This window comes from Myotis davidii, unplaced genomic scaffold (genome assembly GCF_000327345.1).
Source record: "Myotis davidii unplaced genomic scaffold, ASM32734v1 scaffold425, whole genome shotgun sequence".
Lineage (NCBI taxonomy): Eukaryota > Metazoa > Chordata > Mammalia > Chiroptera > Vespertilionidae > Myotis > Myotis davidii.
Genome location: NW_006296413.1, coordinates 4,072,409 through 4,084,220, shown reverse-complemented (window position 1 = coordinate 4,084,220; position 11,812 = coordinate 4,072,409). Strand labels below are relative to the sequence as shown.

Below are 11,812 nucleotides of genomic sequence, written 5' to 3'. Positions count from 1 at the left end.
GGCTGGGGGGCCGGGGTGGGGGGTGCAGGTCGCCCGCGCTCGTTACGTACTGCAGCAGGTTGACCAGCAGGGCGCAGGAGTCGGCACAGGTGTGCATGTGCACCACGTTGTTGGAGCAGCGCAGCTCGAACAGCGGCTGGCTCTGTGGGGATGGGGCAGGGGTGCCATCAGCCCGGCTCTGTCCTCTCCACACACAGATACAGGCTAGGCCTCCCTGGGGTGCTCGGCCTGCCCGCTACCCGCTGAACGGACGAGCACACTGAGCCCAGAGAACGAAAAGGGCTTGGCTCTGGGCTGCCCAAGGAAGCGGATGCAATCCCCCGAGAGAAAGGCTCCATGAGCCCGTCTCCTTTGCCCTGGGCCCCGGCCAGGCAGGCAAGGCCCGCCACCTCCATTCTACAGAAAGCTGCCCAACTCCCGTGGCCCTGCCTGCAGCTGCCCTCTAGTGGCGGGACTCACACTGACAGACACCCAGGATGGGCCGGCCCTTCCCAGGAGAGCAATCCCGCAGCCCAGCTTGGGAAGGGCCAGAAGTGACCATGACCTGAGCCCAGGCCCCCCGAGCAGAAGCAGCAGGGTGATCCCCTGACGCAACCCCCCAACCCCGGCCCCCGCCCTGCGCTGGCACCAGGGACTCTGGGAAAGGGCGCACTCACCAGTTTGCCCTCGGTGCTCCCCTTCCAGGTTTTGATCACCAGCTCCAGGAGGTCAACATCCAAGACACAGACATAATCTGAAGCAGAGGAGAGGAGACATTCCTATCGGCTCCTCCACGCAGCCCGACCCGCCACCAGAGGGGAGAAGGGGGCTTGTGCGTGTGCGCATGTGGGTGCTGAGAACGGCCGTCGGGGGGGAAGGACATGGGCGGCTGTGTGTGTGGCTGGGGGCCCGGGCCTGCCCACCTCGCCGCAGATCCAAGGTCTCCACCTCACACTTGTCGGACAGGTACAAGGCCGAGTCGTCGAGGATGAACCTGGTGGGGAACAGGGCTGAGAAGGGGCCAGGTGCCCAGAGACAGGCAGATGGACACCCGCAGCAGGTCCCGAGCCCACAGGACGCTCGCGCTGGGCCCTCTGGCCATGGTGCTGCCTGCACTATGGGGAGAATGGGCCTGGTCTCCCGCGTCCCAGGCCCAAACTTACTGTTCCCCAAGCACTTCTAGCTCCTCCGCCTCACTGGGCCTCACAGCAACCCTGGGAACCAAGGGTCCCGTTTTCCCTCATTGTTCTTTTAAAACAAGTCCTTATTTTACTTTATTTTTTAAGGGGAGAGACCGAGGGGATCTCTCATGCCTCCATTCCTCTAATATAATCTAGTTTTTAAAATTTATTTTATTTTATGCAAGTCCTTCTTTTAGTGGCAACATAACATAGCTCCTTTAAAATAGTTTAGAATATAGCAATAAAAGACACAATCCCTAATTCCTAATCATAATTCCCAACCCCAAATTCTGACACACATCTCCTTCCAGTGTTTTCTATGAAGCCACACAGAGAAGCACAGATATTTTTTTCATTAATTTTTAGAGAAAGTGGAAGAGAGAGGGAAAAACAGAGAGAAATATCCATGTGAGAGAAACACATCAATTGGTTGCCTCCTGCACACGCTGACCAGGGACCAGCTGGGGAGGAGCCGGCAATCAAGGTCTGTGCCCTTGACCAGGATCGAATCTGGGAATCCTCAGTCCGCGGCTGACACTATCCGCTGAGCCAAACCAGCCAGGGCTACATGTCCTTTTATCTTACTGTTCTCAGTAAACACTGTGCCATGGCATTTCCCCATATTTTCAATGTTATCCTTTAAGCGACTTTAAAGTTTGGACGGGCCATGTTCACGGACAGGCTGTAATTTGCTGGCATTTGGAAGGCAGCTATGCTAACCACTATACCACCAACACATTTGCCGGCATTTGGACTGCAAGTTCTGACTGTTTGAGTTGCACTGCGGAGGCCTAGTGTTCCGCCTGTCATATCCGTATCCCAGGACAGCCCCCAGCAGTGGGGTCAGCAGATCCAGGAAGGCGGGACCAATTGTGAGGGAAGGATCATGACCCGAATGTACAGAGGCTCAGAGAGTGGCTGAGGACACACAGCAGGTAGACAGCACCCCGGGGGACAGGCAGCTGCAGCCCAGCCTGGGAGGGAGGGCCGTGTACCTGAGCAGGAAAGTGGAGGTGTCCATGATGATATTACTGGAGAGGGTGAAGGTCTCGGCGGTGACAAGGACACGCACAGGGAGGTAGAGGGGCCTGGGGGAGACAGTGAAGCGGGGGCCGGCTCCTTACACACACCCGAGAGCCTGCCCCCGCCCTGGCACCCAGCCGGCCCAGCCTGGGTACCTGTAGTCCATGGCGCAGGAGAACAGGTGTGTGTGGAGGACAGTGATGACTGTTGGGGGCAGGTAGCCCAGCACGGGGTCATCCAGCACATCTAAGAACTCCAACAGCTTTGGGGACCGAGGTGGGAGAGGTGGTGAAGATAGGGGGGCCTCCTCCCTCCTCTAACCCTCCACCCAGTACGGCCCAGCCCCATGCCCGTGGCACCGCCTCCTCCCAGCCTAGAGACCTGTCTGCCCATGCCACGCTTGCTCACCTGGGAGTGCCAGCTCTGTTCTGGCAGGGTTATGTAGTGGCGTAGGGTAGCTCTGGACAGCCGCAGTGTCACCAGGAACTCCTGGGGGTGGGACGCAGTCAGCAAGCAGGGAACCCAGCCCTCCATGCACCAGGCAGGCAGTTGCCCCGGCCAAAGGGTAGGCAGAAGCAGGCGTGGCTGTACCTTGACGTTCTTCTGGGGGTCCAGGTGGATGCGCACAGCGGCGGACAGCATGTGGGGGGCCTGGCCCTGGCCCTTTCGGCCTGAGGCTCCCCACTTGGTCACCCCTTCCTCTGATGGATAGATGGTGGGGACCAGCTGGGCCGGAGGAGTAAAGCTGGGCAGCTCCAGGCGGATGGGCAGCAGGTAGTCATCCACGGTTGCTGGGGAGGCATCTGGTGAGCCCCCGGCCAAGCGAGCTGACCGCCCACTCCACCCAAGGACATCCTCCTGCAAGCCCCCGCCCCTGCCCATGGACCCTAGAGACCCCTGACGACTGGCCCACAGCCGCACACCTCGGTGGTAGAGTGTGGCCTTGTCAGCCTCCAGGCTGAAGTAGCCGAGCCCGGGCTGGCCTCGGTACTGGGAGACGCTGAAGAGGGTGCCCTGCTCCACATCCAGCACCAGCTCCCCGTGCACAGCCTCCAGCGGCCTCCCGCCTTCGTCCTGCAGGCAGAGCGTGTGGCTTGGCCTCAGCAGCTGCACAGAGCAGTTCCCACCCCTCAGGTGTGAGGGGTTTCCCGGAGCCCTGGCCTAACCAGGATGAGCTCAGCATCTACCCAGACTCCGCTGGAGGCCCAGGGCAGCACTTGTCTCTTTTGCCAGAGGGGAAGGATCACCCGACCAGCCTGCCTCCAGCAGCATGTGGTGCATTCGGACCCCTTAGCACGATGCCTTACACACAGGAGGTGCCAGTAAGCGGCTGACAGGGTATGATGGTGGGGGCGGGGGGGTGTCAGGTGAGTGCTTCTGGCTGGACAGGCCCCACCAGCCCCCACTGGGGCCCGATTCCCACATTCCCAGCTCGGCGCTGCTCACACTGGTCTTGGTCTGCCAGCAGGAGCTCTGAAGCCAGGGGCTCGCCTGCCCAGGGCTGCCCTCACCTTGGTCTCACAGAGGGCTGTGACCCGGCCCTTCAGCACCGTCACCAGCGTAGAGAAGGAACTCTGGGAGTGAGGGCTCAGGGGCCGGGGGGCGGCCTGCGGCATGCCTGATGCCCCCACTGAGAAGAAGTGGGCATCCTCTTCGTCCGAGTCTGAGTCTGGGGTGAGATCAAGGAGCCGCGTGGGAAGGAGCCCTGGAAGGGCCGCCCCAGCCCTGCCCAGCTTTGGGGACCCCAGGACCCCACCGGAAGTCCCTCCTACCCAGCTTGAAGGCGGACTTGCACATCTTGAAGTTGTCATGCCAGAAGCCCGAGGGGCCTGGGAAGCCAGGAGGGTGAGTGGCAGGGGCGGAGGCAGGGGTGGGAAGCAGGTCAGCGGGCTCCCACATGAGCAGGTCATTGTTGATCCTGAGACCGGCAGACGGATGGTGGCTGTCAGGGAGGCCCAGCCCGGCTCCCTGTCACCCCTCCCGCCCCGCACCCCGTCCGCATCGCCACCTGTTGTAGAGGCTCTCGTAGACCTCCTTGCTGGGCAGGAAGACGTGGGCGCTGGGCAGGACCACTTCCAGGCTGCAGCGGGACAGGGCCAGCGCCCGGCTCTGGAAGGCCCTCATCTCCTCAGGGTCTCCAGGAATCACCATCTAGGTGGGGGAGCGGGAAAGGCCTCTGAGAGAGGCATCCTCACCTCCTATCATTCATTCTCTTTTCAAACGTTTTTAAATCTAATCCTCGGCGGAGGATGTGTTTGATTTTAAAGAGAGGATGAGGGAGGTGGGGAGAGGGAGAGAAAAACATCAATCGGATGCCTACCCTATGTGCCCCGATTGGAATATTGAACCAGCAACCTAGGTATGTGCCCCGACTGGGAATCGAACCTGCAACCTTTCAGTGTACAGGACGATGCTCCAGCCGAGCCCACTGGCCAGGGTCATCCCTTCGTTCTCATTGACTCATTCAGATGAGCCCCTCTCTGCTAGGGTGACAGCCGTTTCGTGTGAAGTGCTGGCCTCATGCCAATCCTTCTCTGAGGCCTCACGGATGTTAATTCCTTTATTCTCAGGACAGGCCTGCGAGAGGCCACTGTGCCCACTTTCTAGATGAGGAAACTGGTCCTGCCCAGCACCCATGCCCTCCAAGAGGTTAGGCAATAAGCTGAGATGACAGGGCCACTGAGCAGCAAGGCCTGGATTCAAACCCAGACGTACCCCTCATCACCTTCCGAGGAGGGGACCCCAGGCCTAAAGTACACGGCCCATAAGGGACGGGGTCCTGATCTCCCGACTCTGCCCTCACTTCCAGGCCCCCCGAGCTGGCGTGCTCCCGACTCCCCATCGACACAGATGATGGCAGAGACGAAGTTCTCGCCGGTGCTGGGCCACGTCACCTGGTGCCCCAAAGCAGTCCTTGCCCCCGGCCCAGAGCCACCACGTGGCTTCCAGGAGACGCAGGGCCCCAGGCCTCACCTCCTCCGTCTCGTACATGGTCCTCTTGGAGGAGAAGGGCGAGGGCTCGGGATCCTGCAGCTCACACGGACTCTCAACAGACAGCTCCAGCTCCTCCTTCTCTGGGGCCACTTCCCACTGAGCGCTGTTGACCTGGGGGTTCAGGGTCAACACTACCCTGCCGGGCACAGGCCTGTCACTGGTCTGCAGGGCACCCCTGGCCCCTGATTCCAAGTGGCCTCCCGCCACCCTCAGTTGCAAAGCCCCACTTACTGGGGCAGAAAGTACGTGTGACCAGAGCCCTTGGGATCTAGGGCCTTGGAGACTCGCAGGCAGGGGACAGGTGGCTTCTCTCCATCTTCGTAGGTGCCTGAGGGGAATGGGGAAAGATAGGGGGTCACTCTGCCTCTCCCCATTCCTTCCCCAATGCCAGGTGAAGTCAGAGGTGCCTGTCTCATGCCCACGGTCTGCAGCAGGACAAGGAAAACGGGTCCACTCTGTCTGCTGCCCAGAGCAGGCCCGACAGGCAATACCGGTGCCCAGAGCTGGTGAGGCCGGGGCCCAGGTCTGCTCCCATGATCCGGCCTCTTTAGCCCTAAGCCTCGCTCTCCTAGGGCCTGAGCCCCTGCCCCACACGCTGTTTCCCAGGGGCTCTCACCGTGGAGGTCAGAGCAGGTAAGTTCCAGGCGGGTGGGGGCTGGGGGGCCAGGCCCGCTGCTCAACTCCGACCGGAACTGGGGCTCACTCAGCTCCAGCCGCAGCAGCTCAGCCCGAACAGCCTGGCCGGCCCAGGGATCCCGCTCGGGCCGCAGGTCGGCGATGGGGAAGTGCAGCCGAAGCGTGGCCCGGGGTGCCGACAGCTGCACCACTGTCTCCTGCTTGGCGGCTGGCGGGGACTCCATCTGTGAGAGGATGTGGGGGTCATGCTGCCGCCGCGGCCCCCAACACGGTGATGGCGAGCCGGGGGACTGCGCCCCACTCCCAGCCTCAGCTGGGCATCTTACCAGCAGGCCGGCAGGTGGCTCGGGGGAGGAACTGGTGGCCAGGTGCAGCAGAGCAGCGAGCCGGTCCAGGGTCCCCAGCTCCAGGTCTGCCTGGAAGTCGGCCAGGGCCAGGGCCAGTTCTGAGTGGCAATGGCAGGCAGCTGTGTGCCGGGATCGGCTCTGAAGTTGAGGGTATTCAGGTCAGCAAGGGCTGTGGGGTGGGTGAGGGCAGGATGGGAAGGGGTCCCCTTGAGCAACAACAGAACACAGAGCCCTCCCAGCTGTGAGGAGAGCCGGGGCTGGGGACCCTGGAGACCACCGCTTGCCGGAGGTGGACGATCGTGCTTAACAAAAGCCACCCAACATTCACGCCCCAGAGGCCAGCAGGGCGTGGCCACGATGAGCCAGGGGAGGGGCAACCAGGCTAAGAAAACAGCATGTACAGGTCCAGATGGATTCAAGGGCCCCCGGATGGGGAGGCATGCTCTGCTCGGAGCACAGGAGAAGGGTAGAGGGAAGGAGGTACCGGGGAGGCTGGGCTGGGGGTGTGGTCAAGGCACCACAGGAAACAGTCAAGGGCCTTTGGGCCTGAAGGCAGCTGGGTTACCTTGGGCAGACGGCGCAGGGTCTGTGTGAGGCACAGGTGGGCACAGGGCTGAGCCGAGGCCTGGGTGTCCTGCCTGCCGGGGAAGCTCAGGATCTGGGATGGGACATGGGAGGCAAGAGGCTGAGGCCGAGCCCTGGCGTCCACCTCGACTCCAGGCCCTGACCGCACACCTGCCTTTGGCCCTCACCTCCGTGTACTCGGGCTCTGCAGTGCCCCTGGGCCACAGACACTCCAGCACTTCGAGCTGCCCGAAGTGCACGTCCGTGCTGGTGGTCCGGCGGCCCCGGCCCGTCTGCAGCTCCCAGGACAGCCGCACGGCCGTCCCCGTCAGCCTGCCGGGAAGAAGCTGGGCGTCAGGGGGGGCACGGCAGGGCTCAGGGAGTCTCTCCTCAGGCCCCTGCCTTGGGCTTGTACCGGACATGGCTACAGGGGCAGGCCCTCCGGAAGCGCGGTCGGAGATGGTGGAAGTCACGGGAGCTGAAAGGCCCATCCTTGGCAGCATCGAACTCGGCAAAGAAATGGGTGGTGAGGTCAGGTGGTCCGGAAGACGGGGCGGGTGTCTCAAGCAAGGTCAGGGTCATGCCCCCCAAGGTCATCTTCAGTAGTGAGTCAGGGCGCATGGTGTCCGGACGGGACGTGAGGGCCGTCTTGCCTGAGGGGACAGAAGCTTCACCAGGGGCTCCCAGAGCTCAGGGGCCCAGCTGGACTGTGGCTCTGGTGGGACGCTTGCCAGGCAGGGGAGACACGAAGCTTCGTTATGCCAGCACCTGAGCCCAGGCTCAATTAACCCTCTAGGGAATGGGGAGGACTGCAGGCAACTGGGAGCACTTAGCCCAGTACCTGACACACAGGCTCTCAATAAACATCAGCCAAAACACACAGTCCGGCCAGGCAGCTCTCACTACCCCCATTTCACGGAAGGGGAAACCAAGTCTGGGAGAGCTGAAGTGCCCACCAAGACCACTGACTCTAAAACCCAGGCTTTGTCCACTGCACCACCAGAGGCCTCCGGGGCGCTTGGGAGACCACCCCAGCACCAAGGCCTCTTCCAGTTCCTCCTGCCCCTGGAGCGCTCACCAGTTGGGTTGCCCTGGAAGGAGAGCCGGCGAGGGGTCATGTAACTGTGCACAGAGGAGCCCAGGTCCACGTCGGAGAGGGAGCGCTCAGAGAGGGCCGAGGCCACACTGCTCGTGAGGCCCGCCATGGAGAAGAAGAGGTCTGCGGGCCAGGCAAGGGGTCAGGGACAGTGGGCTTGGCACCGCCTCCTGCACCCACACTAACTACGCCACCAACGGCGGGGTCAGGCCCCACACCCACCATTGCTGTCCAGGTTGACAAGGGGGTTGGTTAGGGGGTCTGGGCTGAGGGGCTCAGCCACCACCCCTGCCTGCAGCTGCTGGTTCAGGTCCTGTTCAATTAGCCACAGGTCTTCGGCATCTAGCGGGCGGCTCTTGTTGAGCTTGTCGACCAGGGACTTGGAGTCTATAAGGGAGGACACTTCCTGGTGTCAGTCCAGCCCGGCTGGCACTTCTCCAACCATCCATCCCCAGGACTGCCCAGCGGCCTCACCTGCAAGGCTCATGGCACTGAGTAGTTCCTGGAGCTGCTGGAGCTGCCGCGGCGTCAGGAGCAGGTGCAAGAAGCCCACCTGCCCGGCCACCTCCAGCTGGGGGCAGAGGGAGCAACCATGGGGCACACACCTGCCAACCAACCCCCTGAGAACCACGACTAGCTGCGCTCATCCTGAGGAGGTAGGAAGCCAGTTGCCCGGCTAAGCTCTCTCACCAACTAGCTGTGACCCTTGACCTCTCTGAGCCTCAGTTTCTCCAGTTGCCAAGAAGGCAGTAACCTCCCCCATTCAGCGACCCCCACCTTGTCACAGGGAGGATAAAAACTGCTGAGCATTCTGGGAGGAGCATGCTCCCTCCTCCCCCAGGGCCCAACCACTCACCTTGGGGCCTGGGAAAGCCTCGTTCTGTTTCAATTTCACTGTCAGCTCCACGTACCCTGAGCAGCTGCCGATCTGCAAGGGCGGATCTGGGGATCCTTCCTGGGAGGCAAGAGGATGTAAGAGGGGAGGGGTCAAGAAGATGACATCAGAGCTGGTCAGAGGGATGGAGTGGCAGAGGGGTCAAGGGCACTGAGGGCAGGGATTAGAAGGAGACAGACTGTGGGATCAGAGTTGGCCCACCTGTCGGGGAAGCTCCTCGAAGCGCAGGCAGACCCCCGCCAGCTGCAGCAGCTTGTGCAGGAAAGCAGGAGGCTGGTGAACATCCACAGGGGGCGCCTGGCTCGGGTCTCGCACAGCCTCGTCACAGTATTCTAGTCTGGGGAGCGTAGGGTCAGCCTTTTCCCTGCCCCCTCCACCTCGTCCCCCCGGTGTGGAGCCCCTCTGCCTGCACAGCATTCTGTTCTCGGGGTCTGGGGTCATGGAGCTGCCCCACCACAGCCACACCATCCTGCACCTCCACGGCCAGTCCTTGCTCCCCAAACCTCAGCATGTAACCTGATCCCTGGCACCCCCTCACCCCTGCCACTCTGCACCTTCACCGCCTGGACTCACTCCTGCCCACCTCCCCCTTGCTGTGGCCACTGCCCAGACCCACCCATATTTTCTCTGCCACTTCCCAGGAGCCTAGGCTGGGGGTGGGGTCAGGGCCAGGGCTGTGTGATAGCCCCTCATGCTCCCTCTCCCTCATGCCAGCCCACCGGCCAGGCCTACCCCTACCTCTGCACATGGACTTCCACGGCCACACCATGCTCCCCGTCGCCCGGTGAGTGCTCCACCCTCACGACAGTGTCCAGGAAGGTCACCTTGATCCTTCGCAGCACTGAGGGGTGAGAGGGGGTCTCAGGGCAGGCAGAGCTCTCCCACGGGGCCGCGCGTCAGCTTGGCGGGGCCTGCCTACCAGTCTCGATGGTCTGGGCGAACATCTCCAGGCCCTCCAGGGGTTGTGGTGGCTCGGAGGGCTCAGGCAGCCCATCCCGCAGGCACTCCTGAGCCAGCTGCAGGCTGGTGGTCATGCATGAGGCCCAGCTCTGCGAGTCAGCAGGCCCTGGTCCTGCGAGGAGGCCCGGTCAGCCGGAGTGCCCAGGCCCACTCCCACCACTGGCTCTCCCACTCCTGCCCCAGCCTGCCCCTGCCCTCACCTGGGCCATGGCGGGGCTGCAGGGTGAGCTGGAGGCCTGACACGAGAATGGTGCAGTGGTCTGTGAGCAGCGCGGCCCAGGGCACGGCTACTTCGATGGAGCCCACAAAGCCTTCCACCAGCTCCAGCGGCGATTCCATGGACTCCAGCACCTCGTTCACAGACTGCAAAACCCCGGGGGGAGCTGGCTCAGGACAACCCACACCCGCGTCTCCTGGCCGCTGTCTCCCGTGCCTGTCTGCTCTACCTTGGAGAGCAGCCCCGCTGCTCCAGATCCCCACACGCCACCCACAAGGCCCACCTTTGCTCATGCTGATCCCTCCTCGTGGCCCAACATTTTAAGCCAGAGGAGGGGGAAGCTGAAGGATGAGGAGGAGAAAGCCAGGAGGAGGGGCTAGAAGATGGCGTGTTCCAGGCTTGGGAGCAACACATTCATAGTAAAGGCCTGGCAGGCGGTGCAGTGGCACCCCACGAACTCTGGTCAAGCAGACACAAGCATGGGCCTGACCTGAGCTGAGGGGATGCCCCCCAACTCCAAACACGTGGTGTAGCGGTACCTCTCTCTAAGGCACAGGTGAACCCCCTATTCCCACCGATGGGGGAATAGAGTCCCTGGGACCCTGGCCTTTCTCCTCATCCCATCTCAGGGTCCCCAGGCTTCTGCTGGGGTCTTCAAGGTAGGGCTGCAGGCAGAGCAGCTGGGAGGAGGGGCTGCTATTGAACAAGCACCTGCATCCCCCCCCAGGGCGAAACTAGGTAGGAACCAATTCAATCCGACAGGGCTGGGTGGGGAAGGAGTGTTTCCTGGGACTGGAAGCAGGAAGAGGCAGCTTAGCAATGGATCTGAAAAGGCTTCCTGCACTGGGACTCAGGCAAGCGGCTACTGGGAACCCCCCCCCCTCACTTACTCCACACGCGCTCAGGAAGACCTGCCTACCTCTAGAGCCCAGCTCTCCCTGCCCAGATTGCACTGTGCCCAGCCAGAAAACGGAGTAGCCCTTGCCCCCATGCCCATCCAGTGCCAGCCCTGGGCTGGTGCCTCCGATTGGTGGCTCCTCTGCAACTTTCCAGGTCAGCTGGGCTGTGAGTCACCGCCCCCAGACTCAGGTCAGACCCAGACCTTACCTCTCTCCAGCTCCCAGCATCTCCCCTGCCGGCTTCCTCTGCCTGGGGCCAGACCTCTCCCCGCTGCCCTGGGGGCTTCCCTCCAGGTGGGGAGGCTAATCTCCAATCCCCTCCCCAAACCTGACCCTCCCACTCTCCCCAAAGCAGGAAGTAGGCAGCGCGGCAGCAGTCACACGAGGTGTTGATCAACACGGGCGCTGACGCGGTTGTTGACATCCACATCCGGAGGCGAACCCAACCCACTGGGCCCAGGATTGCAGGGTCAGGAGGTCAGGGGACCTTCCCCACAGGTGTCCTCGGCGGGCTGTGCACCCCTGGCAGTCTCCTCTGTCCGGCTGCATGGCTGCAACTCTGCCCCTACCCTGGCCTGGCCCTGCCGGCACCCCTCGTCCTCCGCTCTGCTCCCACCTCACCCTCTCCTTCGTCCTCGGCACCACACTCCTCCAATCAGGCCCCAGCCTCAGTGTGCTGACTCCGGCGTCTCTCCGCCAAGTGACAACCCTCCCCCCAGCCTCAGTCTCTCCTCCTGAGAAGTGGCCGCAAGGAACCCCTGCCCGCTCTGGAGGCGACCAGCCGGGTCCTTCTGACGCCTGAAAAGGGCCGGACTTCCACGACCTCAACACGCCCGGTACCTGGTCCCTCGGCCCGACCCCTTCGCCGGGAGCCTCGCGTCGCCGCGGCCCGGGACCCCCCACCGCCCGCGCCCCCGGGCTCGGGCCTGGCTCCTCACCCAGATCTCCAGGTGGATATCCCGCAGGGCAACGCTGCCCTTGTACAAATCGAGGCTGAGCTGGTCCAGGCTGAGGTGCTCCT

At 62.7% G+C, this 11,812-nt stretch overlaps 1 protein-coding gene across 1 annotated transcript in view; it reads right to left on the bottom strand.

Annotated features, from left to right (window-relative positions):
• Positions 1–11,812, bottom strand: part of ATG2A (autophagy related 2A) — a 17,951-nt gene that overhangs the window by 5,692 nt on the left and 447 nt on the right. The window contains exons 2-28 of the mRNA XM_006771720.2: positions 11,730–11,810; positions 9,876–10,038; positions 9,635–9,787; positions 9,454–9,556; positions 8,917–9,052; positions 8,677–8,775; positions 8,295–8,391; positions 8,043–8,207; positions 7,803–7,943; positions 7,140–7,377; positions 6,913–7,057; positions 6,726–6,818; positions 6,140–6,298; positions 5,794–6,037; positions 5,409–5,505; positions 5,157–5,313; positions 4,192–4,334; positions 3,956–4,101; positions 3,695–3,852; positions 3,107–3,257; positions 2,775–2,974; positions 2,592–2,672; positions 2,339–2,445; positions 2,156–2,248; positions 903–973; positions 657–733; positions 1–142 (exon numbers count right to left, since the gene is read on the bottom strand). Coding sequence (XP_006771783.1) covers positions 1–142; positions 657–733; positions 903–973; positions 2,156–2,248; positions 2,339–2,445; positions 2,592–2,672; positions 2,775–2,974; positions 3,107–3,257; positions 3,695–3,852; positions 3,956–4,101; positions 4,192–4,334; positions 5,157–5,313; positions 5,409–5,505; positions 5,794–6,037; positions 6,140–6,298; positions 6,726–6,818; positions 6,913–7,057; positions 7,140–7,377; positions 7,803–7,943; positions 8,043–8,207; positions 8,295–8,391; positions 8,677–8,775; positions 8,917–9,052; positions 9,454–9,556; positions 9,635–9,787; positions 9,876–10,038; positions 11,730–11,810 — 3,640 coding nt within the window. The remainder of the gene's footprint in view (positions 143–656; positions 734–902; positions 974–2,155; positions 2,249–2,338; positions 2,446–2,591; positions 2,673–2,774; positions 2,975–3,106; positions 3,258–3,694; positions 3,853–3,955; positions 4,102–4,191; positions 4,335–5,156; positions 5,314–5,408; positions 5,506–5,793; positions 6,038–6,139; positions 6,299–6,725; positions 6,819–6,912; positions 7,058–7,139; positions 7,378–7,802; positions 7,944–8,042; positions 8,208–8,294; positions 8,392–8,676; positions 8,776–8,916; positions 9,053–9,453; positions 9,557–9,634; positions 9,788–9,875; positions 10,039–11,729; positions 11,811–11,812) is intronic.